We start from the raw sequence: 27,998 nt of genomic DNA, 5'->3' as shown, positions 1-27,998 counted from the left end.
GTAGATGAAACCATCAACTTTATTATTATTCACAGGCAATTCCTGTACTCTATGACTTCCCACAGGTTTGTGAGTATACACAATTTATTACAGCATACTGGCGCTAAATTTACAGCATTAGATATGTCTGTTTTTCTTTGGAAAACAGTGCTTTCTACTCACAAAGATTTTTACTGTTCCAACATTTAACTGCGCTGTCCACATCAAATAGCTCTCAAATGCAACTCATTTCTTTAAACTGTTAAGGAGTTAAAGCTTAAAGAACAAGCTTTGGTTTCTTAACTCTTCAACCAAACTGCAAATTAGTCAGTGTAATGGAATTCATTAACTTTTTTTTTAAAGTTAAGAGTTATCAAGAGTATTAAAAAAAATTCCAGAATTAATGACTCAATGTTTAGATTTAGAATGAATTTAGCAATCACATAGGTGGCCTGTAGTGTTCATCCAGAGATTCTTAAGAGCATTGTGCTTTGAAAAAAATTATCCATCTTGAAAGCTCCAGGTGGTCTGCCAAAATGCCTCTCCCAAAGCAGCAGGCTGTCAGCAAGTGGGGATGCAGGGGAGAGCACTGGCAAGTGCTGCATGGCTCATGGTCTGGTGCCTCAGCTCCCAGCACAGTTCCAGTACAATGGCTGACTCTCTCCAGGTTGCATGCACGTAAAGTCTGGATTATGACAGCTATGAAAAGTTATCATTTGTAGTAAGGGTTATACTCAGGACTGTTGTTTCCATCAATACCCAAGGCACACTTGATTCATGGCCAGGCATATTCTGCAACAGAGAACAATAATGATGAGTAACGTTTTAGGCACTCTGCTCTCAAACTATTTCCCAAACTGACTGCAGTGGGCTGCCACCAGGAGTAGGGACAGCAATTCTTCACCTTCTGAGTTGCAAGTGCACACTGTCTGAACTACCAGTCCATCCTCACATTCCCTCCCCTTCTGCTTTCTTCTCTCCATTTTCCTCCTCTTGCATGACTCACAAGCTGGGATCCCAGCCTCTACCACAAATTCCTAAGACAGAATTCCAACACCATGCTGCCCTCAGCTCTACTGCACCACCACAAGGGTCAGCCTGGACCATTACTTCCCTGCTTTCCTACCACACACAGGAAGGACCCAGCACCATATTCCCTTTCATCACCAGAACGCAGCAGTGCTGTGGTGTTCTGAGCTAGCAGCTGAGGGGGTAGCACAGAAGACACAGCAGTTCCCAACCTGGCTTCAGTGTAAGCTCATACAGGATTTACAGGGCAACGCCCTTGCACCAGTCATGCTGCTTTGTTCGATGCTGTGTGGTGCAGTGGGATCCTCTGACTGGCTGTCATTTCCCCTGAGGCTCAGTATGGAAATTAAAGGGTTATGGGGACACGGATCATTATGAGTGGGAGGGAACTAATAATGATGTTTGTCAAAATAAACATTTCTAACTCTAGAGTGATTTACTGACAAAATGATAACAAGAGCAGAACAAGTGAGAAGCTTTTATGATTAAGCTTTATCTGCCTATTAGCTTTTGTTCTTTTAGCCATAGTTAAAACTATAGGGCGTATCTGGGAACCTCATTACCTGTCAATGGCGTATCCTCCTTCACAAAGGTTGACCAAGGCATACAGCTGTCTCAGTGCATACTCATACTGAAATAAACAAACACTGTTAGTCATTTCAGAGATGAAAAGCAGGTATTGTTTATCCAGACTAAATGGTGCAAATAATTTAGAGATGCTGTTAATATTCAAGGTCTTCAACTGATAATCTAGTACTGGGCTAAATGGATCTTTGTTCTGCTCACTTTGCTCTTTGAATTTTAGGCAAATTCAGCTGTGCCACACACTGGCCTTGTAGGCAAGACCATCTAACCCATTACATTCTTAAAATCCCACAAAACAAAACAAAAAATCCGCTGAAGAGGCTATCTTGCCTGACATCAGGACTGTGTTATTCTTATCTAAACAGTCTAACAACAGGATTTGATCCTCAACTGGGATCCCAGGAAGAGCAAACAGTAATAAAGCCCCTAAACTAAAAAGTGGTTCTCAAGAATTCAGCAAGACTATGGAAACGGCAGCGAGGCTACCACAAGGAATTATGCATAATACTGTAACGTAATACAGAAATCTCAATGCACCAAGATTATGAATTCAGAGTGATGGTGCTTGTGTTTTTGTTTTGTCAGTAGAGATGTTTCAAGAAGAAATACAAAATTACTTTTTAAACATTGGGATTTCTGAGGAGGAAACTGATGGAAGCAACAGCACTAACTAGTGAAAAATACAGATTTTTGGGGTTGTCTTTAGTAAACTTCTTGCTTACTTAAAAGTGCAGTAGACGTGGTTTCCTGCTTCCAAAAGCATTACTTACCCTTCTTCCAAAACTAATCTGTATGACTGCCCCAAGGTAGCTTTTTAATAAAAGCTGGTTTTTGCAGATGTGCCTATGACTGTGCTAGTTGTTCTGGCCTGTTTATCAGGTTATATCTAATGAGTGACTTACCACAGGTAAGTGCCAGTTGAAGCAGTGAGCTTTGAAGTGGTTCACCACTGACTGGTAACAGTCATAATTGCTGATGGTCAATCTGTCTGACAGAATCTGCTTGGTCTGTTCTGTTGAACCTGTGACTACGGTGACTATCTTCCGCATGGATTCTTGGATAAATTCTTTCACCTGCACATAAAACAAGAGCTTAAAATACGCTTTTTCTAAAGCTAATTTAAAGACTTTGAATGAAATTTCTCTTTCTTTAAACCTCCTTTAGCTTTTGGGCTCTTTAGGGAACCAAATTTTGCCATAATTTTTAGCATAGTCTCTTGGACTTGTCTCTTAACACTCAAATGAAAAGCAACAGAAAGTCAAGATTCCCGGAACTCAAAATCACTTACTCTCCTAGTGTCTGCCAGGGAAAGAAAGCACCACCAACACTAATACTTACTTCCATTTTGCAGGAGCTATTTGATTTGGAATGTTTCAGTTCTACTGAGACAAGAGATTCTCTAACACCAAAGATTAAGTCTTCCCCACAAGAATCCCTATGGATGCAGATGAGGAACTTCCTGTCAGTAGAAGCTATGAGACTGACTTTTGCATTTGCTTACCTTTGCCTAGATAACCATTACCGAATGTGCCTTGTGGAACAGATTCCTCAATTTTAAACGAAGAGTAAACCATCAGCTAGAGGTTACCATCTGAAGAGCAATTTTGTTGACTTTCAGAGATTTTACTTCTGCCATTGGTTAGGATGGAAATTAATCTGGCCTGATGAGCAATTATTTTTTCTATTTTTACCTCCAGGTATGCTTTCATCTCTGCAGCAATCTTCTTAGCCTCAGAAATGTCATTGGTAGCCATCAGCTTTCGTTTCATGATTGCGAAGGGCACATCAGGACTAGGCGTCAGGTCATAGTGTTCTACAGGTGGCAGAGAAATGGGCATAGCTTTCTTCCCCATGCCCTGAAACTGCATCACTTTCATGGAGGAGATGCTCTGAAGGATAGAAAGTAAGCAGATGGAAACTGTCAATCAGGTGGTTCTGTCTTTGTATGCCATGCAAACCTGACTCTCTAAACTTGTTTTGTTAGAGAAAATAAAGGAGATCACAGGATTGTAGATGTGTGTGTCTGTGTATATGCACATATTGGGGTTTTTAATACAATGAGGTAAAGGCTGCTGAAAATCAGGAACTTTTATTTCCAAAACCCACTGCAGGGAAAAAGGCTGCCAGGTTATCTAATTGCACATTATTTTTAACAAGTATTTAACCTATTGCATAATGGGACTATTATAAATGTTGTATCACCTTTCAGCTCTTCCCATTTGAGGGATCATTGTACTTTTTAACATTTCACTAACATTCATAATATGCCTGGAAGTGGTAAATACCTCTCGTATACTTTACTGAAGTGTCAAATCACTAGCAGAGCTTGGAGGACAACTTGTACCCTGATTTCTTAGACTGAAGCATATGCAAAGGCTGATTTCCCTAGCATCAGGATCATCATCTCTTAAATGCTAAGAGGTCTTTTAAGAGAAATAGCTCATGACTGAAAATGACTAAATCAACCCTGCCAGTTTACAGCTGTTTTTTGTTTGGGTTTGTTTGGTTTAAGGCATGAAAGTATAGGGTTCGAAAGGCTTGAAGATATATTTGAGCAGGAAGCCCTCCCAAATACATACTCTGTTTCCATACTGCATCACATGGCTGGTGTTGGTGCGTTTCTTCACCAGCTGAAACTGCTTGTGGAGTGTTTCTTTTCTTAGATCCTCCTGCATGAAGAAACTTCCATGAGGTCAAAGATACTTAAACTCAGCTATTCTAAAAATGCAAGGGAAGCTGAAAAGGGTCTTAGCTGCCAGTGGGTGGAAGGAAGTATAGGGCGAGAGCTATACAACCTTTGAAAGACATGAAAGTAAAATCTGAAAAGCATATTTGACATACTGCTTTTAGTATGACAACTGACAATATTGACAGCATATTGTCATACTGCTTTTAGTAATCTCCTAATCTCCCAGCAAACGGGCAAGAAGGGAGTGGAGTAGCATACAAATCCCAGATTTATTTCATTAACACTATTCTCCATTATACTAACAAGTGGGTTAGCCACAGTTCTGTATTTAAGCACCCCTGAAGCAGACATACTACTTACTGAACTGCCCAATTTTTTTAACAGATTTGAAGATGTCGTCTCAGATTAGCAAATAAAGATTATGTGAATTTGGAACTAGAAATTAGATATTTTCTATCTTATAAAAAACAAAAGACAACAATATTTCTGAAAGTTGGTACTGGAAGTAAATTCAGTGGCCCAAACAAATAAAGATTATATATATGGTTCTGAGTAGTAGATAAATACTTTTACCAACTTGATTGATTTTGGTTCACATAAAGCCAAATATTTTCACAAATCCTGTAAAAGAGCTATGTTTAAAAAACCTAGTGATCTTTTTCATACATGAAAATGAAGAAAATTCATTTAAGTAACTTACCATATCTGAATCTTCCATCCAATTCACACTGTACCAGTCCCCAAGATAAGTCTGCCTTTCCTCATCATAGTAACATGCGTAAGATGACTCTTTGGGATTAGCAGCTGTTGTTGCATAAACTGTAATACAAATAGTAAGGGTGTTTTTTATCTTTTTTTTTAATCTCCCCTCCCCCCTCCATGATTTAATACTTAGCTGCACATGATATATCTGTCTAAGTACTTTGCCTTTCAATCATTTACTTCCAAATAGCAGGAATGAAAAAAGCCTGTTAATCATTCTGTTCAGTCACCCTCAGTGCTGTTCCAAGAGCTTCTTCTTTTCTGCCGAATGTGGTCTGGGGTGTTTAAAAAGAATGCCTGAGGGAAAAATCTACTATTCACGAACTGCCTGAGAGCACTGTGCACTAACAACTATCTGTATACTCATTTTCTTTATTACAATAATGAGAGCTTTTCTCCAAACTTGAAGCGAATCCCCTAAAAATCATCTTTTCTTCCAGATAATGCCACCTTCTAAGTAATACACTTCGTTGGATAATGCTCTACACTGAGAGAAAAGAACAATAAACCTACAACATCTGCCCTGAGCACAGTGTTCCCAGTAAGTAATCTCTAACACAGCAGAAATACTGTAAACACATTGTTACAGATACAAAAACAAAAGCTATTTTGGCTTTTTGCCAAAGTCAATACATAGCATACTTGTGTAATTGAAGGAAAATCCAAATTTCAAACTGAAAGTGTTCTACATGATTTTATAGAGCTATTGTGTTGTTTCTATTCAGAATGTACCTAAAGCTCAAAATTAAAAAAAAAGTCTTGAATCTTGTCTGCGCAGTAAAATGCTCCTCTTAGCACCCTTCAAAATGCTTACTAAGTAACCAGTTAAACTTCTTAGCTCATCAGTGAAAGCTGCCAAGGACAGCTTTGTACTCTAACACATAAATTATCAATTTTCTGCCTTTGCAAGTCTGTGGCAGAGCTGGTTGTAAAAATTTCTGATAGCATAAACTTTGAAAAATACTGAGCATTTGTCTTGAACATCGTCAACATGAAACTTTCTGTAACAAAGAAAAACTGTTTGTAAGAAATCTTGGTGGGTGTCAGGCAGCACACCCAGGGCCAAACATCCAGGATGCCATGGACAGGCACATGGCTGGTCTTCTCTGCAATCCCATCTTCAAAACCACAACAGCGAGCACTTGTCCCCCAGCCACAGAATAGGTGCTTCAAAAGGCTGTGATTCCTTACCCTAATCAAGGCTGAGCTTCCAGCTCTGCAGCAGAGAGCTTGGAAACCCTGAAAAATCTGAGTTCCACGTCCTGGGCTATTGTGCAAATGTGCAGCAAAGTTGCCTGGCAGTGGTGTCTCACAGCTGCTTTACTACTCAATGAAACTGACAGCAGGAAATTCACACCTGCTGTTAGCAGTGCTGAGGCTGAGAAATGTCTGTATGACTTAACTGCTACCAGCCAAGGGCAACCACCTGGTTCCTGAAAAGAAATACTTTTTCAACTTCTCATTTCCAAGAAACTGAACGCCTTTTCAGTCTTTTGTAAGACTCTATTAAAAGGAACTTCCTGCAAACGGCAAGTATTACTTTCTTGTGCTCCCCTGCTAAAATTCTACATAAATGTGCCTTGAGCCTACTCTTGCCACAGTCAATACTTGTTTAGGTCTGTGACAAGTTGTGATATTTAAGTTCAGTAATTTAACTGACTTCTCACCATTGATATTATCAGCCAGATGATTCATCATAGATCCAGATTCACACGCTTCGATGTAGAACACCATCTATAAAATAAAAAAATCAGAGACCGTAAGAAATTAAATGAGGAAATGGAGAAAAGTTGTTTGGTGTTTTTCAGCTGTAGCTAGTTGGCCTGTACTACTATTCCTGAAACAATAGCTATGCAAAATGCTCCAAAACAAAAGACAGTTTTTCATTTTCAGGAATCAAACTATGTGGAAAGGAGAAAGCACAGATCAAATATACAGCCACTCTGTAGGCACAGCAATGTGTCAGTATTGAATGTAGTATCTCTGGAACTGATGCCAGCTGTATGTTCCTAAACACAACCAGCCATAGCAGACATTGCCACAAAGAGCTGCTTAAAAAAAGCACTAGTAAAATGTTAAAAATACTAATTTTTCTGCTTAAAAGGTATATGTGATAAAATAAATGCACAGAATTTTTTGACAAGAGGTCGAGTCTTTTAAACTATATAAGTAACTGTAAGAAAAACATGAGGTATATACAAACTTCCTGTAGTAACAGCACAGTCTGAAGTGAACAAAGCACAGGAAGAAAGAGTCAGGTACAGATTACGGGGCCACAGCAGTTACTGATGTTGTTTCTCTAATCAGAATATGCAGCATTAGCAAACAGCTGTTACACTACACCTCAACATTGACTGCAAAAACAAGTAAACTAAATACGGAAGGGGAAAGTTTGGAGCAGATCAATCCTTTTAAGTGCAAAATCCTAATGCAAATTTAACTGCATGTAATAGATTCTTCCTGCTTTGAACAACTCTTAAATTGAAGACATCTCTCTCTTCCACGCCAGCTGATCTTCTAATTTCAGAATTTCTGGCATGCTTGTTTACCTTCCGGTATTTCTTGTGATGATACATGTACCAAATAGTCTTATTCAAGTCCTTCACGTGAAGCTGTAAAATAAGAAGGCTTGTATTAAAACCACTTATGTTCAACAGACACACAATTCACTTAAGAATAAATACTAACTGCTGCGAATATGTACATTATTTCCCCAATAAATTTATCCAGTCCTTTGCCCTTCTGAAGTATAACATTCTAGTTTTTACCACTCTGTAAAAGATGAGTAATGGTCCCAGAGGATATGTATGGTGCACCAGAAAGCCAAGTCACACCTGTGTGAAACAGTCTGCTTGGACCACCAAAGTCCAGTGAAATATGGAATGACATAACTTAAATTTCAACTGAATGTTACAGGTTCTAACTGGAAAAAATCCAAAACGCAATAATGAGAAGAATATTGCTCTTTTTCTGCCTCTCCCCTCAATATGGCAGTGCACTACATATTCTCATGTTTTACATTTATTAGTTATTATTTTAGTATGTCACTAAAATGATGGGTTTTATGTTATTCCCAAAATGCTTACGTCATCATCAGGAAAAGCCAGAAGTCCTGGAGCTCCATGGTCAGTGAAATAAACAAACACATGATCCTTGGGACCACTGTAATGAAACAATTGCAAACACAGTCTTTTTAACTACTCCAACCTAACCTTAATTACAGCAACACTCATCTCCTTCTCAGTGCCAAGACATGCCACTATCTGAAAATAATACAGCTGAAGCACCTCTTCCTCTTGGTATTATTTTTTTCTCCCAAGCACATTATTTTGGATCCTTATTAGAGGAGATGAGTGCTCACAAAAGGAATGAAAATAGGGATATAGGCTAGTCCCTCAAGCATGGGGAATATGGCAATTACACTTCATGTTCCAAACTGTAAACTAATTGTGAGACAGGGGCTGTTATGTACAGTATGGTGGAAACACAATTGTTTTTTAATGGCTGTCTGAAGAATTTGTTATACTGTGGGCTTTTGTAGAAGTCTGGTAAAAAAGGAATGCTTTTATACCTAAGTTATACCAAGGCACCAATAACACAGGGATAAAGCATAAAACCCTCTTTGCTAAGACCCTTAGGTATGTGTAAGTACTACCATGGCCATAATGAGCCATACAGATCACAAAGCAGTGTCAGCCTACAACTCCATGAGGAACTGATGCATGTACACACACACCTGTAAGGACAGGCTGGCATTTGCACCAGTGTCCCTGCAGTCAGTTGAGCATTGACTGCTCGCAGACTTTGACACCCTCACATCTGTGTAGTACAGTTTGCTGTACAGTCTGATTCCACTCTAAATCAAACAAAATCATGTTTGGGTGATAGAAATCAAACAAGATCGTGTTTGGGTGATAGAAAGGTCTTGCCCTAGCAGCAGATCTGCAAAGGAATTTTCCTTTTAAACTATATTTAGTGACAATTAAATATAAAACGTGTAAAAATATCAGCAGGAGTGTCCAAGCCCTCCTCTGTTCCTCTGTACCAGAGTCCAGAAATCTTTATTTGCTTTTGCTCTTCCCTCACGGCAAACAGGTACAACTGCAGCAGCTCAAGGGAACATTGTCCAGCCTTCTGTCTGGCCAATAACCTACTGGTTAGGGGCACCACCTGGAAGTCCACCTGGAAGCCTCCTGGGGAAAGGAGAATTGAGTCTCGTCCCACCCAATAGCAAAAGTCAGGCCACTTGAAAATTCAAACACAGCCTAACAAAGAAGTGCTGAGTGTTACTTTTCAGGTTCCTGCTCTTGATTCTAAGTGCAAAAAATTTGACCAAGGTGGAATGTAAACAACTAGGACTTTTATTTGTGGGTTCAAGTTGTCTTCCTGAGTACATTTGGAGACTTTGGCCCTCTGCATAGCTACTCCCTTATTTGAATTGGAACGTCAAGCTCTCACAGTGAGGTGTGTTCAGAAGTACATTTTTTTAAACAAAAATTGCTTTATAGTCACCTCTTGCCTCATTCCAGATAGTAGAAGAGCACAATCTGGTAATGTGCAGTAATTTATTAACTTTCTTGTCTATATGTGTTGCATATATAATTTTAAACCTCAGCTTTTAAGGATGAAGTTTAAACAATTCAGAGCAATAACTTATTGACTATTGTCCTGCTCCTTCTTTTTTATTGTTCTCTTCAGTGCCAGGGTGGGATTCTTCTGCTCTGTTTCATTGCTATGCCTCTAAAATCAACTGTCAGATGAAGACAGACTTCATGGTTTTTCTTTAACAAGGTTAGTCCTTCCAAATGGTTGAATTTAAATTCTTAAAGGTTTTACAGTAATTCCTGTACATAGAAATATATAATATGATATAGCTCTTTACCAAGAATCAGAAATATAGTACATCTTAGTAAGCAGGCATCATACTTTCACATCTCAAACTGCAGAAGCAAGATGAATAACTGACACCAAGTATCCTTCCAAGAAGAGTTTTTATTAGGCCCTCAAATATATTAACTACATTCTTGAACCATCTAAATTATATAACCCTTTATAATCTACTGTTAATTATAAATCTTACATTCCACTTAGCCAATCTATAATTTATTATTCTTCATATATTAGAATATTGCTAAACTTAGAATCATTTGTGTAACTTAGTTTACAAATAATTTAAGCATAATACATCACTTACAAGTTTAATTGCTCATATTACTTTTTCAATCGCAAATTTTTTTTGCGTTAATTATAAACCATAATTCCATTTCATTAGGAATGGAATTATGGTTTATATTCAGCCTCAATAACTGTGTATGTGCTACAAAGACCAAGGCTGGGATTAGACATGCAATTCTTCCAACTGATGAGCTGGTTAAGCTCTCTCTGTCCCTCTGCCACTGATGGCTAAGTCTGACCTGAGTCTAACCTAAGTCTTCAACTGATGAATAAAACTGTTCATGTACACTAAGACAAGCCTTAGAAAACCATTTCCAGAGGTCTCCAAAGCTTAGCAACACTCTCTTTGAATAGCCTTCTTGCAAAAGACAATAGTCAAAATAACAAATACCTTAATACAGTTGATAGAGTCCTCTAGAACTTTTATACCTTGATCTATACTGGACTCTGTATGAGTCAAATATCAGCAGTTGATTCTTTGTGATGCATAGTTTAAGAAACTAGAACCACTGTATTTGTAATGTGAAGGACCTGGAATTGCCATCAATAATTTTGCTGGATTCTCAAGTTGTTCTAATTTACCCTATTCTTTTGTTGAAATCAGTGTCAATTTACAAGTACATATACAATTATTTTCTAAATTAAACTTCTCTTACCTTTTCAATACTTTTCCTGATCCCACTCCCTTCACTGCTTCCCCATCTCCTCTGAGAACTGCAAGAAAATTCTTTGGAGTAACATCCTAAGGATTTGAGAAGATTAAAGTTAGATCTGATCATAAAAACAACAAAAATTTTCATTTAGAAAGATGGCTGCTGAAAGTCAGAATCCATGCATGGATGGCAAATTTAGCTGGCCATCCTTTTCAATCCGTCTTTATCTAATGACTCACTTTGCTGCTGTGTGGCTGTTGTCGAGGCGGACATAAAAGCCACACTAATTGTAATCCTTAGTCGAGAAAGGTAGAAAGATTTTTTATTTTCTCTACTGCTATTCTTGTATCTCTTCACAATGGCTGTGGCCTAATTTAAGATTGGCTGCTTAGCAAACAATGACAAGGCTGCCTAACAAACAATGACCATTCAGGCAGTAAACAATCAGTATACAGGCAAAAGTATAGTTGCTACATATTATCCACAAGTTTTTCCTTGTACACTCTCAGTGTCCCACAAGAACAACATCCTCCCCTTGTGTCCAGAACATCTTCTCTTATTAACTATCTTCTTGGCCTTCTCTGTAGGTTTTACTAAAGTCACAGAATTTCACTGTAATATTCTCACAGGTAAATTCTGACTGGTTTCAAGTCTGATTCTGGGAGATTGTCAGTCCAGCTGTCAATCTCCTCACTGCTGAATCATGAAATCAGACTGGATTACAGTACTGATTTAATGAAACAATTAGTTTTACATAGCTGTTTTTCAGATTGAGTTGCAACATTTACAAATCCAAGACCTTTCTTCCTTTTATTTCATGTGTCAGCATTGAAACAGTGTAAAGGCTCACTTTTATGACCAATGCTTCACTCAAAGAATCTATTGTTTATATTTATTTCATGAACACCAAACTTCATGCCAAACCATGCAGGTGAATAAACTTGATGCTTTATACTATGTGCATTTTGGAGTGCAAGCTACAGGCTGAAAGAATTTATTCAGATATTGTATAACGCTGAACCTTGCCCAGGGAAAGGGGTTTTGTTCCTACCTCCTTTGTATAGTCCTTAGGGACCCCAGCATACACATCTGAGCCATTAGGTCTGTTGATGACAATGCCTTTTGTTGGATTTCTGAAAGGTAAATAGAACATAAACAGGAATAATTAGCCACATGCCCTACAATGACCACAGAACAACTAGGAGCCAGCTTGCCTGAGAGTATGGGAACTTGCACCATATGTCATTAAGTGATCTCAGAATATTGCACTTCAGTCAGTTACATGCTTGTTTCAGGTGTCCTTACCCCCAGAGTACATTCAAGTATTCTACCTCAGATCACATCAACTAATCTGAAGATGTAGGTGGATGGTCTCCATCATCTATCTCCTTGCAGTCTTGCCTTTATTGCCCTGAACACTTTGCTCCCAGTGCTGCTGTGCCTGTAATGTCTGCTGATTTGGGGGGAAGTTGCTTCGGAATTAGAGGCTGTATAAATAAACTGTTTCATACAGAAAGCAATGATATGCTCTAGACAGTCACCAAGAATGGGACTCTTTGTTGAATGTACATGCTGGGAATTAATCTGATAATATCCTTTCAAAAAAGCCCTGCAAGTCATACACAGAGCTCCCCTGTGTTCATGAGTTTAGGTTATTTATCTGCTGCACACTGTTATGCCTGGGAGCTAACATCCCTTACTCTCATAACAACGATGCTCTGCAGTGCTCAGTGCCACAGCTGATGCTGAGCTGTGGACTAAGGCTTAGAAAGCTCATGAGCACATTTCAAAGGAGCATTACTGTGCTGATGGATGAAACATCTCTGTGCATATCACAGGTGGTTTTAAAGGCTTTTCTTTCAAAATGACTACAAACTCAAAACACACTGGTGACTATGGTATGTTTGCAGTAACCATAAGCACTGTGATTCATCACTTACTCCTCATTATCAGCAATGTCATCGTACATCATGACAATGATCTGCTCATCTGGAATTCCATTTTGGTGTACAATCTGGTACGCATGGCACACATCTGCCTGAAATTAAGCAAATTTTCATTACTAGCTTTAACAGAAATTTTACCTTTGAGACCAGAAGAAAAAAAACTTTTCAGACCTCAGAGCAGGCTATTGCCCAAAAGAAACTGTATTCCAATATAAGAGACTGAGGGCTGCTGCAGAGCTGAAATGCTTAAACCAGAGCTCATTGTCTTTCTCTAATTAGGAGCAGTTGCATTAGTAATAGAGACTATGATTAATATCTCTCCCTCGTTACGTGTTTTGATTTCTTATTTAAACAGAAACCAGAAGTTACTTCAGACTTGGTACAGATAACAAAATTTAACATGAAGTTCTCAGCAACATTCTGCATTGTGTGAGAAAATCAAAATAAAAACCTTCTGCAATGACAGATAAATCTGAAGTGTGCCAAGCAGAAGAAAAGAGATGGATTTCCACCAATTTCACTTAGTTCTGCACCAAGCCTGCATGACTGGGCATTGAAGACTGTCCTGGACTTAAGCAAGTATTGTTTACCAATCTCATCTCTAAAAAATTTTATTAAATCTTGCTTTACTATAAAATGAGAATTTGGGTTAAGGAATATTTTCTTTTTAATTATGTATTTCTTACTCTGCAGAGCAACAACTTCAGGGCACAACAGATTTCACTGGAAAACAGAATTGCAGAATTTCTATTCAGGCTCTTTTCCTGATTTGTACAGGATATGAATAAGCACATTTTCTTTACAGAACCATTTTCCTGTGATGCAGAAATAACAATACCCATTAAAGTGATATTACAGTAAATGCAGACTTCTATCAGAATGCTAACTTTTTTGTAACCCCAGCCCAAATTATTATCTTCTTTAAAACTTACAGTCCCTGAATGCCCTAATGGGAGATTAACGATCATTCCTAAACTAGAGAACTACAACCCACCACATGCTAGAAAAAGCTGTGCAGGTTTAATGGAAGAGATCTCATCTAACAAATACACACTCCAAATGCAAGCAAGAAGCAAGCTTTAAAGCTTACTTCTGTTGAACTAATCTAATTTGCTAATTTGGAAGCCAAACTGAAGTGGTTTAAGTGGACCAATGTCTGTTCAGATTACTTAGGAGTACTACTGATTTTGATTAGTGTAACCGAAAGGACATTGTAAAATACTGTAACTTTATTATCCGTGGTCTTCTAAGTGCAGCTGAAACTGAAGAGAAGAAAGTTATACAAGATTCTGGGAAGGGTGAAGCACGTTCAATGCTAATGAACTCTCTGCAGTAAAATCTCTTCATGTGACTAACCCCGCCCCTTTTACTGCTCTTACTAAAGCAGTGCTATTTCCTACTTTGCAGGTCAACCTATGTTCTCTTCCACCTATCCCAGACAACCTCCCAGTTAGTTTTCCATTTCCCTACATGTCATTATACCAGCTGCTGCCTCAACAAGTCAAAACATTGAGGTTAAACAGAGTTAGGAAGGTATTATTTATAATATGAAACAGAAGAGCACAGGTTTGACCAAGCATGTATTCGAATTTCACAAGCAACCCAAGCAGAAGGAGAAGAAAACACTAATCAGGGCTTCTTTGCACTTATTGATGAGTAGATTATAGATCTCTTCTCACTCTCAAGATATCACACACCTCTGCGATGCTGACAGGAACTGGCAACACACGGAAATGCTCAGGCATACAGTGATACAGTATCACCATATTCAATCAGCAAGTATCTGTGCTCCCACAGACGCAGACTGGCTGGCCAGTAGGGATTTTAGAGGTGTTTTTAACTGATGCCAAGTACCCAAAATTAAACTTTATAAATGCATGTTATCACCTTTTTTTGTTTCCTCTCCTTCCTTCTGGTTCATTCACTGTTTGCTCAGTATGTCCCGTCTTAATAAACATTAGTAAAATCCCTACTGTAAAGGAAGACAGATCAATGTAGTCAATTCCCTTCAATCTTAACTTACGTGTCTTTGGGAGTTGTCCCAGCCTTTTAAAGCTTTTGATAAGGGAACTGTACCTGCTGATAGCATAATGATATCATCAACAAAGGCTAGAGCAGCAAAAACATGTTTTCCTGCTAAAACTCCATTGACTAAAGTAGGACAGTTCTAAGTAAACAGTTGGGATTTATTGCATAGAATTAGCTGACCTAATTAGTCACCTTTGATATTGGTCCTGCTTGGTCCTTGTGTACACATAAAAACCCCACAAATCTCTAAAAAACCAAAGTAGAAAAGTCTGCAGCTAGAGTAGGGAGGTGTATGTGAATCTAGAGTATTTCCTGTTGATGTGCAACTGCCTCTCAAATACTGCTATTTGAGCCAGCTTCTCTCAGAAATATTTCTGGCATATCTGTACCTGTAAACCACTCTAAAAGAGACTTGTTCCACATCTCCTATTGGTATTATTCTAGTTGGTTTAATATGTGAAATGAATGCTATGAACATTTACTGGGTAAATTGTCACTAAACCATGTTTTTGTGACTATGATTTGGGGAAGGGCAGCAGCTGCCCCACACAGCACAGGAAAAGGTGCAGCTGTACAGCTCCTGCTGCACGACTGACCTTATGGGCAGCTCCAAAATGGACGCTGTTAAGACCTTTCACCCCTTGGTTAGTCTAAACCTGTTGCTACATCAGCGAATTTCTACGGAAGATCTCCTTAAATAATTTACTCCTACATTTTGAAAGCATGGGGATCAGAACATGAATTACCCTGTTTTCCTGGGATGGACGTTTTGTTTCCCAAAATGTACATTTGGGGGAAAGTCTAAAAAAAAAAAAAACCAAAAAAACCCACCACCCAACCAACCAGAAAAACCCACCAAAAAAACCCACTACACCCCTATTTTCCTGTGCCACACAGCTGTCTACACATTTGAATGACACAGCTTTTAAGTAGACTACTTGGGGGCATTTTTGGAAAAAACAAGTTGTTTATGACACAAGCTTCCATAAATAGTTCCTAAAGGGAAAAGCTTGGACTTGTGTGAAATTGGTTACTTCTTGTCTTATGACTGCTAAGTTCGTGGCTGAAAGGCATGTGTAAGGAAGGGCCAGCTTCACCATAAAGCAGCAAGATTCCCACTACAGCTGTGCTGAAATGTCACAGCTTAAGCAAGAATGAACTCTGATATATAAGCAAGGTAGAAGAATATGTCTGAAATGCTAGCCATGTCTTACTCCTTCGCTTAAACATACATCAGTGAATCTGCCCAAAGCTGTAACTCTATCAAGTACTTAGGGAAGGTTTCCTGTAAGTTTGGTTTAAATTTTGTAAGCACAGAGAGGAAATGTTAATTGAAGCCATGTGGCCAAGACATCCTTAGTGTCTGTTACATACAAAACAGGAGAATTTAAGACTGTCCTGGAATAGGATACTGTTCTGGCTGGTAGTGGCTAGCGCACTGAATAAATACAGTCTCTGACCCACAAAGCTCAGTATGTACAAGACTAAAAACAACAACCAAAACCAGACCCATGTACACAAATTCATGGTTTTTTAATTTTAATTTTGCCAGATTTTATCAGTCTGGCATTTTTCTCAAGTATGCACTCAATCTTTCGTAAGACTCTTGTTTCACATCAGGCTTTTCCACAGACTATGTGGTTTTGAGTACCCAGAAAGCAAGAGTCTGTCTCTCTGATCTGATGTGAAGCCTGATTTAGATTTGAATTAGCTGGTATGTCCATCTCACAGAAGAGCCAGACTATTTCTCCTAATGAGAACCAGTTTGTTGAGTCATTCTCTAAATCTGACAGAAGCATTTAGTATTGTATTTGCTCACTTATGTCACCAAGCTTACCAGAAGTATTTTATCTAGCTCTTTGTGCAGTAGAGAGCTGAGCCACTTTGCCAAGGAACAGGGGCAGGACTCTTGAACAGCAGCCAGTCTGGTAACAGAAAAGCTGCTACAGAGAAGTCAGTGTAACTGCTGAGGAGTGGAGAGGAGCACACGGATAGCCCTTCCACAGCCCAGGCAACTCTAATCAAAACCACTAAAATAAGGATAAAACCACCAAAGAACTGAGAAGCCACAAGCATAAAGCAATATACAAACGAGCCTTGCAATGACAGTGAGCCTATTACATTGGGCCCTATACTACACAAAATACTTAAAATTTATTTTAGGAACTTGATAAGATAAATGCATAAGACAAGTTTAGATCATCCTGATTACGGAGAAGTCCCAGTTCAGCCATCACAGAGGAAGCAACTGCCTGCAAGGTGTGAATCTCGCTCATATTAAGTGCAAATAGTGGGGTTTTTCCTTATCTTTTCTATCCTTGGTTTGTACCACTGACAATGGATCCTGACCACTGACAGCTAAATAACCAGTCTTGGGCAGAGTTTCAGATTCCTTGAGGTTACAGGTGCAAACTCAAGTGTTTCCAAGGTCTGCAGTCTTTACAAACTTACTGTTCCTGGGGTCTGTACGGCATTTAATGTATGAAATGAGACATTTTTGAATATGTAATCTGTTTCTTCTGCTTTTGTGGTTGCTCAGTCAGATGAACACATATTACCACCAGATAATTACTGCGGCAGACAATACAGTATGTTTTGACTGTGTTGTAGCAGGCAGCATGCAAAACAACTGGAGCTCACAAAATAAAAATGTAATACAAACATGCAACATCATGTACTAACTGTACCCCGGACAGCTGAACTGAGAAACTGAAACCCAGAGATGTGTCTGCTCAGTTCTCAAATTACAAAGTGACATGAGTGCAGCTGCATGTAGGGAATAGCAAAGGATCCAGTAATAAAAAAACCCCACACTGAATAACTACTTACTGGAACACATCTACAAATCCACTTGTACACAGGCTAGGTCAGAGAAGTTCTGGGGAAGAAAGGTGATGGCAGGAGTAAAGTGAATTAGAGTACAGTGTATTTTCCTCTGCAGTTTCTCCCTTGGAAAGCAAAAAAATTACACAAACCTGCAATCCTGGAGTGCTGCTTTGATTTCTTATAGTACAGGTATGATTCTACTGAACAATACCAAGTGTTGCTATGTGTGTTCACTATGTGTTCTGAAGCACAGAAGTGACAGACCAAGTCCTGTTCCCAGTTCCATTGCAAGTGACTTGAGCAAATAATTTAATTACTTTAGATGTTTTTGCTTCCACTGCTGGAAGGTAGGGAACACTAACACACAAAGACATGGTGATCATCAGTCTGCATAACGTTTCCAAAAACCTGTTAGAACTCCTCAGATTCCTGCAGCATCTTTCCTCCTCTGTATAACTGTCCTAAAAAGTCTATCATTCTGCTTGTTTTGCTGGGAACGAATTTCTCCCATTTTTTGATACCCAAGGCACACTTGTCTGGATGACGCTTCATGGCACACACAAGAGGATTTTCCATGACTAACTGCTGGGTCTGTCTCACCTTATGCCACCCTCCTACCATGCATGCTCACTCCCACCAGACCCTTAAGATTGGCCACAAAAAAGCCACTAGGCAGAACAGCACAAGCTACTGATGTGCTCCATCTTGTGGGAATTCATCTTTTTCGTAACAAGTTAAGATGCACAGTATCTTGCTCAGGACAGGCAAGTAAGAACCCAGCCTCCTTTTGAAGGATCCTTCATACAGACTCTTCTATGATGCTGCTTTTGTAACTTTAATAGCATTTTTATTGGTGTTCTAATTTTCTTATTTCCAAATGTTAATAATGTACGTGAGGCAAGTGGTAGTTTAAAATACAGAGATTTCTCATATTTAAATTCAGAACAATCTGACATGGCAGATATTTCGCAATGTTAGTTGACATTATCTTCACAATTAAGGTATTTAAAGAAATTCTGCTCTCATTTTTCTAACATGGAAAAGGAATTACTTAATAACTGTCTGCAAAGCATGACCACACTCAAAAGTTAATAGACTTCTGTGAAACTGGCATGTTCCAAAGACTCTTGGACACAAATACGTAAATGTGGATCTTCTGTTCTTCATAACCTTATTATACCTGGCAGAGACACTTGCCATTGAAGGCTCACTGACAGAGAGATTACAAACTGTGCCCAGGCAACTGAGAAAAGGAATTCTCATGAGCCACAGCTTCAAAATGGTAGTTTTATTTAAAAAATTAATGTTGTGGTATTAACTCCTCCTAGAATGGAAAGAAGCCAGCTAGACTGGTTATACAGCAATAGCAACAAAAAGAGCACAACTCAGTAATTAAATTTAGACACCCCAAGACAGGCAGTAATCAAGTACAGCAGTAGTATTTTCATCACTGTTTTCCAGTTCCAACTTTAAAACTCCTCTCTAAGATTTAATTTGAAGTAAGAATAGTTTATATTAAGGTTGTAATATTCCAACTATGATTATCAGGTAATATTTGCTCTGTAAGGAGCTGGCAAAATCCCTAAAACCTGTTTGTCAAAGTGTTGAGCTAGCACTCGCCAGTAACAGGTTGCTCCTTCAGATGAGACAAGATTGTCAGTCTGATTCATTTAGTTTTAAGCTCATCACTGTGCTGAAGTTATAAACTGATTGTGAGCTGAGAAGGAGGAGAGCACGCACAAAACCCAGGGTGCCCAACACACAGAACGCTCATTTGTTCCTCCATCAACCAAGAGGATGAAGACTCTCTATATCTTACAGGCAGTTACATTAAAAATAATAAATACTTTGAAAGTTCCAGTGTTCAGCAAATCAGCCTGTACATTTCATACTATTCAGTTTTAAAAATGCTGATGTTGTACATTGGTATTTAACCAACAATACTATAGTAAACTATTTTTCTAACATTTAGAAATATATAAATGTATACATAAACCAGAATTAAATCAACCATGTTCTCCAGGAAAGCTAAGTTGCAAGTTTAGAGCAAAGACAGCATTTGAGCATAGATTAATCTGTTTAAGGCATTGTCCAGCAATTCCCCAAGGGGAAAATGCTGAAGTTGTTTCCTGACTGCTGGTTATAAATCTTGAACTTAACCAGAGTTATGTCACTTGGATTTAATTCTGTCCATAGTGACACCCACACTCAGCCCACAATTTCACAACGCACTGGTTTTCCCAGCAGTGTTAGACTCAGGAGTCCCGGTTCCCTTTCCTCCTGTTTCTGCCACTCACTTTGTTCCCTGCACTCTGGCGCACCATATCTTTGTTGCGCCAACATAATTCTGAGGCAATGCAGACTGGTTCACATTAAAAAGACCCCCCTTCCACACGTTCTCCACTCCTCAAAACATACAGTGCATTTGCAGCCTTCCCAGATTTTTTAACTAGAAAAAAAGGAAGCTTTTGATAGCATAATGAAAAGAGGAAAACAAATGGAAAGAAACATGTATGTGTCTCAAAATGAGGTTTAACTCTAGATATCATTTGTACAACTGCAAGTTGGGGTTAGATCCTCCAGCCCAGTTAGTAACCGAGATTTACCCTAAAAGGCACAGGTCTCCTAGGATGCAGAAGTATGATTAGAGGAAGAATACTTCTCCTCCTGTAATGACAGCTTTTTCAAGAGGTTAGAAAAAGTTGTATGCAAAAAAAAAAAAATTCACATAGTAAAAGCATCAGTGGAAGGGGATTCCTGGGGTGGTAACAACAAGAACGAAGAGCAGGTTCTGAGTGAATCTTGCTGCTGTTTGCTTTGTAAACTTCACACACACCTGGGATTCTAGAAGTAGAAGCACTTGCTCAAATGACAGAAGGTCTGAACTAGTCTAGATGACAGGCAGCTATCACCTTCCTGCAAGTCGGGGAGCTGGCATTTTCTGGAGCATGGGCAGCATCAGTATGTGGAACCAGCAGTCCTTACCTGGTGGCGATAATTGTACCAGCCATTCGAACCTGCAACGATCACCACCCAGTGCTTGCCTCCATCTTCAGGTTCTTCCATGGGGAATGTGCTGATGCCCAGAGCACAGCCCAGAAGCACAACTGCTTTCAATATCATCTCTCTTCTTTATTTACTCCACAAATGGCAGAAAATTTTCCTAATGAAGAATTTTGAGAGAAGTAAATGAGAGGACATCAGTCAAAAACAAATGCAAAACGAACATCAGTAGTACCACATTTAGAAGCTCTTCTTGCTTGTGGGGTTTTTTTGTTTGTTTTACAGACCATCTAACCCACAGTACAATTTCTGGTCATATCTTCCTTTAGCACCAAGCTGCTACTAGTTACAATAGTTTTTTGTCAGCTTTCAAATCTGACTGAAAGCAATCCTGAATAGGACAACCAAGCTGTTCAGCCCCCTCAAGTTGTTTTGTTCTATAATAGCTGGCAATTAATAAATCTCACATACAAAACAAGCCTCACTATCAATTATTTCACAGATAAAACTTTTTCAGATTAAAACTATTCTGTTGGTCTCTGCTTATGTGATTCCCTGGTTTCCACTCACTGGTAATTAGCCCATTATTATTGAGTCAAATCCCAGGTGATGTAGGATACTCAGACATAGAGAATTTCTGGGGAGTTGGAAGATCAGAGTGTCACAAAAGCTCTCTGTGCCCACAACACCAAAGAGGGTGGAAAGAGGCCGCGCCACTGTTCTGCACAAGATACAGCCCTAACTGCTGGGCCTGGGGGGAAGTGCAGGCTGTGAGAGACTCATGCTATTTGTGCAACCTGTCACGCTAGTGGAGAGCAAATGTGAACCAGTACCACATGAAAGAGAAGCATTTTCGCCTCTTTTGCTCAATGGTTAAGTGTTTGCACAAGGTGCACAGTGAGAAAATTGCATCTGAGCCTGTGAATGTCAAATTTAGAAAAGCTGAGCAGAAGGGAGGTTTGAGCCCATGCAGAAATGGCTCCTTCTACTTTCTTCAGAGGACTAGAAGTAGGGTCCTTGCTAGTGAATGTCCTGAGCACCTTAACTGTCTGATAAAGCATTTGCTCTAAAAGTAAACTATCTGGCCATATCTAATCACAGGTTTAAGGTTTGCTTTTGGAATTGGGGTTGCATGGGGTAGGCAGATTCCATTTACTGGTCACAGTCTCAGGTCTGCTGCATCCAATGTGAAACTCTAAAAGCAAACTCCCCTGAAGAATTGCATGCTCCTGGCCCACACATAAAGATTACACATTTCCTCATGCACTGAGAGATGGGATTTTACACCCATTTACTCACAAAAAAGAGATCCTGGAAGTCAGTAATTGCTGCTAGGTATGGAAGAGGCGTTGTAGTAAGAGGCAGACTAGTCTACTTTAACATGGCTTTCCCTGGAATAAAAGCTAGAAACCCCTAAAACCCCCAAGGCAAAATGTCAAAACTACCACTAAACCAAGTAAACGGCATCTAAGTCAGCCTCAGTACCCCAGTGAAAACCACCCATCTGCAGCCACTCAAATGAGGCTGAAACAGAGAAGCAGCCAGCTCCCCTCCAAAGCAGCTGGGTTCAGTGAAGACTACTAACCTGACACATAGCACGGGTTCACTGGTCACTAAGATTTAGTCTTCCAAGCAGTAGTATCAAAATATACATATATATATATATATATATATATGTATATATTATACTATATATATATATATTTACAAGTTGGATTTTTTTAACCTTTTTAGTGGAGCTAGCCCAAAGTAAAGGAAGTCATGTTATCATATGAGCTCCTATAGGAAGAACTGTTACCACACATAAAAACTCCAGAATAAAAAAGACAGAACCAACATTAACTGTTATGAAACTGCTTCTTCCAAAAACTTATCTTTCAGGAAGAAGCCATTCCTGTCACTGCCTGTGACACTTGTTGCAAGACTAATACATAGTAATTTAACAATTTAGGGGTTGTTGAATTATTAGCTTCTTCAGCAGTCAAGCAGATATGAAGGAATAAGCGTATTTTTCATTAGATGATTATATTCTCTCACACTGAGTTGGAATTGTAAAGTTGTGTCATTGTTGTCACCAAACAATGATGGGGGCTTTGTATGATAACTCTGCCTGATCTACCTTGTCACTTCTTCAGATGATAAGACAAATAACATACTGTGCTGAAGATGCACGGTGTGTACAATATGCATAAAACTGCCTGTTTTGTTGCCTACAGCCTGGCTAAGATTCAGAGCAAGCTGTTTAGAACTTTTGTAAAGCACCACAGTATGCCACAGGCCAATGATCCTATTCATTTCCAATATTCAATTTCAGGTATATCTAACTCCTGAAATATTAGGCAAGAAAATAAAATCAGTATCTTTTAGACAACCTGTTTATAAATCTTAACTGAGTTCGACTTACTGGAATATTGAGCTGAATTTCCTGCAAACAGATCCCTCAAAGCTCAGTGTCTGTCTCAAAACATTCTCCAACTATAATATGTATTCACATGAAAAAAAAAAAAAAGGAAAGAAATGGTTCAAACAATTACTGGAGAACCTTTCACATGATGAAAGAGCTTAGTTCTTTGAGATACCATTCATTAGAATCCAGGGCATATCAGCAGAAGCTGTGTTGGTGCCAGCTGTTCACTGGGCCATATAACATGATGGCTAATTTCAAGGGAGGTCCTGGCACACAGACATTTATCACACGGAAAGAGTCACTGCCACTATCAGTTACTGATATACCAGGCAACCAGAAACAGTTTGATGGGATTGTGTTTCCTGGTGAGTTCATGCTCCTGACTATACTAACAAGGATCTACAGTTCTCAGGACCCCAGCCAGTACCTCTGAGTGGGCCCGTGCTGTGCAGGCACAGACGTACCACAGATGTACCACACACCAGCACTGCATTCTGCCTGCAAACAGCCCCACAACAGAAAAACCCCAGGCCAGATCAGGAACAGAGACTTAAGCTACCAGCCCCTCAGGCAGTCCCTCCATGAGGGATTAAAGAGTCTTCCGGATAGTACGAGGGTATCTAAGTCCTAATAGTTCTCACCTCTGCTGAGACAAAAGTTGTGATGGATGCAGAACACCCAGGAGAAAAAAATAAACACCAAGAAACATTACACTGTACTAGCAAATCATATATATTTTGTCATGGATTATTTAGAATAGAAAAGAACCTCCTCTTTGGCACTAATTAATGACATATAATGTCACTTATCTGTCTTTTCCTATACTATAATTAAATCAGATTAACACCAGAAGGAAGAGAGGAAACAAAAAAAAACCCCAGACATACCAAAACGGACCAATAAACCATAATTAATAAAGGCTCAGCTCCCCTAAGTTCTCCAAGCAGCACTTAAAATAGGTTTAAACACATGTGCAGTGGGAATGGGTCTTTATTGTCTCTAACTACTACTTAAAAAAACCCAAACCAAAACCAACAAAAATATAAACAAGCAAATGATGATCAAACAAAAAACCACACTCACGCACACACGTATTTCTACTTGTTTTAAAGAAAGCCTCTGAGTGCAAGTGGGCAATTTAAAAGCCTGTGTTCAGGGTTCTGTTGTATGAGTTCTTGACCTACAGCCAAAAAGAGAAAGTTCCCCATCACATGCTTTGCCTTCAAGTCATATTAAGAGAAAGCAGCACAGCTGACCAGCATACCACAGGTACAGAAAAAGCCTTTCTCTGAAGATCTGTCACATGCAATCAGTCCTGAATCACATGCAGATTGAGACTACATGGAAAAAAACTAAAAAGTTACTACAAGATCATCTTAGAGCTTTGGTGGATCCACAAAATATAAGATTTTACGAGCTCTGTCTAGTCTTTCTGACAGAAGAGTTAATTAACTTTGCCTTGAGACCATGCCAGGACAAAGGCCCATCTCAGACGCAGTGGGTTCAGCATCAGACCACCATGTACACATGCAGGTAAGGCTGCTGCACAGTTTGCACAATCTGTGGAGAAAGCCCGTTCAGAATTGGGTGGCTCCTGCCAGAACATTTCACTTTTAAAACCAGTCTTTCCTGACAGAGGTACCTTGACCACTTCCCACTAGGTAGCTAGCATACATCTCTGACTTGATAAGAGAGAGATGCTTAAGGAAGACCACATCTGGAAACAGCCAGCTGCTGCTAGAACAATTTTTCTGGCCAGCTGCCTGTTCCCTGAGTTCACAACTTTCCTTTGGGAAACAGTCCTTTAAGATCAATACTCTTAGAATAGGATAGCACTCTAAAGAAAGGACTTTGAGTTGACCAAAGTATTTCCCACTAGCTTTTAAAGCAATATTGACACTTCAGTAGCTTGCACTCCAAATACCTTAAGCACAGTCTCCAAGAGCTATAATAAACAGAAACCATATCTCTATTTTATTTGCATGAGAAGTACACTAACAGTAACCTTGCTGAAAAGTAACAGCCTTAAGCTGATCAGATGATCATTACAGCTTTTCTATGAAGTCTTTCTGAACAGCTCACTTCTTATAACCACTAGGCTTTCAGATTCCAGAATCAAGCCACAGTTCCTTTCTCTACACAGTGCTTGCATATTGCCTGCCACTGTAATACTTAGATGCTGATTTCCACAAAATATGTGATAGTCCTCCTCACAGGAAACTGATGTCCACAGTTCTGTCAGCAATGTTCTGCCTACGTGCTGTGCTGGCTGTTACACAAACAGAAGCACCTAAACCTGTGATTAGGCCCCTGCACAAAAAATCTGATTTTCTGATTTTCGTTCTGCACTTGTGCGGGAGAAAGAAAAAAATCTTTATCATTATAAATTCTGATAAGGTACATTTTGAAGGAGATTATGGTCTGTTTCAAAACATTTCTTTACAAAGTCTGCTAGTAACCATTCTATGAACTGGATTACTATGATTAGAACTTGTAGTAAAATACTTCTGTTTAGCTAACTGAAGACGTATAAGCCACTTTTACTGTAAAAACCCATTAATTTGTAGTTAACTCAGAACGATTCTTAATGTTAAATAAATACATTTAAAAGTAGTTATAAATAAAGTTCATTCTCCTGTTTGCAGATTTACTTTTCTCAGCAGCAGAGATAGTAAAACTTACCTGAGGGTAAAAAAAACAAAAATCATTCCTAAAATGGTGATAAGCCAATACACCTGGTTTAGGGGATTTTTTCTCTACACACTTCAAAAAACCCAGATTCAAATCTGGCAAACCTTAAGGCTTCAGTAAAACTGCTTCTGCTATTTACTTTCTTATCTGTCTGCAGATATACAAAGCCTCTGCCATCACATTCTGATAGTAAGAAAAAACAGATACTGCAACACTGCATGAGTAACTTCGTTATATTCCTTGATTTGGCATGGGGGGTATAAGGGTAGAAGAGTAAGTCAGATAAGGGTAAGAATTTCTACTCAGCAAACATGGAAATGTTGGGAGCACGGAGAGAATGAAATTCTGAAGAAGTTATTACGCAGAAATTCCTGTGTGAGATTACACAAGATTCCTGCACTCCACGTGTCTTTTACTATGGTTTATCTTCCCATTTCAGATCTTGGCTACAATATTTATCTTAACTCCCAAATAGAGACACTCAACACAGTGTTGGTCCATCCTAATTGGGAGCTAGTGGTGCTACCTCCAAGCAGAACCTCATGTTACAGCAAAGCTGTATACCAGCTCTGAATAACCAGCCACAGCGCAGCACCTTTCAGTCATCACCAGCTCTTTGCAGAAATCCCATAAATAGTTACTCCATCCTTTTCCCCCATTAAAAATGTATTACCGTTGACTAAATCTAAGCAGTTGCCCCTGCTTGCCCCTCCAGATCTCCCTCCTCTCCTCTGCCAGCCCCTCGGAAGGAGCCGCTCTGACTCCTGTCTCCCTTCCAACACGGAGGGATGATACGCAGTTCCGAGCCACGCGTGACAGCCCCAGGGCCAGACGGGGCGCCGGGCGGAGCGGCGGGGGCTCGGCAGCGCTCGGAGCCGGGGAAGTAAACCGGCACCCTCGGCCGCTCCCCTGGGAGGCGGCGGGGTCGCTCCCCCTTGCCCCTGCCTCTGCCGCCGGGCAGCGGAGCGGGCCATCCCTCGCTCACAGCTCCCTTCGCTCAGGCGCACCCCGCTTCCTCCCCCCCGGCCGGAGCCCCCGGACAGCGCGGCCCCGCCGGCCTCACCGCTCCGTGCCGAGGAGTCGCCGCCGCGGCCGCTGTGATTGCGGCGAGCGCCGTGCGGAGCCAGGCGACCGCGGCGCGCGGGGCGGACCCGGGCCCCGGCCAATCGCGGCCGGGCGGAGGCGGGGCCGGACTTCCATCCGGCCGCACTACGAGCCCCAGCAAGCCCGGCGTCTCACTCCCTCAGGCGGCCGCGGGCCTTGCGCGCCAAGCTTCTTGGGAGTTGTAGTTGCGCGGCTGCGGGGTGAGTCGCCTGGTCCCGGGTGTCCCAGGAGTCCCGGGAAGCTCCTCTCGCGTGGCCCGGGATCGCGGCGCGGACGCGTCGGGAGCCGCCGGGAGCCTCGGGGGCCATGGCGTTTGCGCAGGTTGTCCACGGAACGCGAACGGGGCAGCGTCGACTGCGCCTTCCCGTCGGAATGGCCCTGTACCTTCGGGGCAGGATGGAGGCAAGAGTCCCAGAACGGGAAGGCAGAGGAATGTGCCAAAGGGCATCCATGAAATGACGGAACAAGACGAACGGCCCCACATAGTCCTTGTGTGTCTCTGCAAGGATGGCCGGCGGAGCGCTGGCGGCTCGCTGCGGGCTGGGCACTGCCCATCGCGTGCTGCCAGCGGCGCGGGGCGGGGCACGCACTGTCCTGAACCGCCCGCGGCGGCGGAGGGCCCGGGGCTTTGGTTGTGCAGTGACCCCTCTGCAAAGTCTTCTCCGCTTTTAATGAGAGAAGGAGAAGCAAAGATCCTTTTTGAAAAGTAGAGGCACTTGTTTCTTTACCTAATAAACCACGTACAAAGAAGCACACCGGCTTCCTCATTGCATACTATAAAAAACACTTGCATATCAGTACAAAACCCCCAACAACTAACTTTGCATTTTGTGACCGTTTTTGAATGTCTGCAGAAAGTCATAGTTTTGTTCTGACTCTGCCATTTGCATTGTCTGCACCGACTCAGCTTTGCTTATGATTATAAATGTAAAAGGTCATTACAGGTTAATGATCATTACTTTTCTGGAGCTGGCGTGCCCAGTGACCTGCCATGCCTCCTGACACAGTCAAGCTGTTCGAATTCGGGTCACTTCAGGAATTACCTTTTTGAACTGACAAAGATCACCATGCTGATTATCCAGCAAGAAAAACAAGCTGGGAATCTTCTTTTCGCCTCATTT

At 40.4% G+C, this 27,998-nt stretch overlaps 1 protein-coding gene across 1 annotated transcript; it reads right to left on the bottom strand.

Annotated features, from left to right (window-relative positions):
* LGMN (legumain) lies at positions 1 to 26,924 on the bottom strand. The gene is made up of 14 exons (XM_032112470.1): positions 26,837 to 26,924; positions 20,658 to 20,835; positions 12,813 to 12,910; positions 11,924 to 12,005; positions 10,876 to 10,961; positions 8,131 to 8,206; positions 7,594 to 7,656; positions 6,712 to 6,778; positions 4,983 to 5,101; positions 4,173 to 4,262; positions 3,285 to 3,482; positions 2,496 to 2,666; positions 1,572 to 1,639; positions 1 to 771 (listed from the first exon to the last, which is right to left on the bottom strand). Exons 2-14 carry the CDS (start codon positions 20,793 to 20,795, stop codon positions 732 to 734), a joined length of 1,296 nt encoding a protein of 431 aa, XP_031968361.1. The 5' UTR covers positions 20,796 to 20,835; positions 26,837 to 26,924; the 3' UTR covers positions 1 to 731.
* Between the last annotated feature and the right edge of the window lie 1,074 nt (positions 26,925 to 27,998).

This window comes from Corvus moneduloides, chromosome 6, assembly GCF_009650955.1.
Source record: "Corvus moneduloides isolate bCorMon1 chromosome 6, bCorMon1.pri, whole genome shotgun sequence".
Lineage (NCBI taxonomy): Eukaryota > Metazoa > Chordata > Aves > Passeriformes > Corvidae > Corvus > Corvus moneduloides.
The sequence above is the reverse complement of the archived record's forward strand: the minus strand, read 5'-3'. Positions and strand labels throughout refer to the sequence as shown.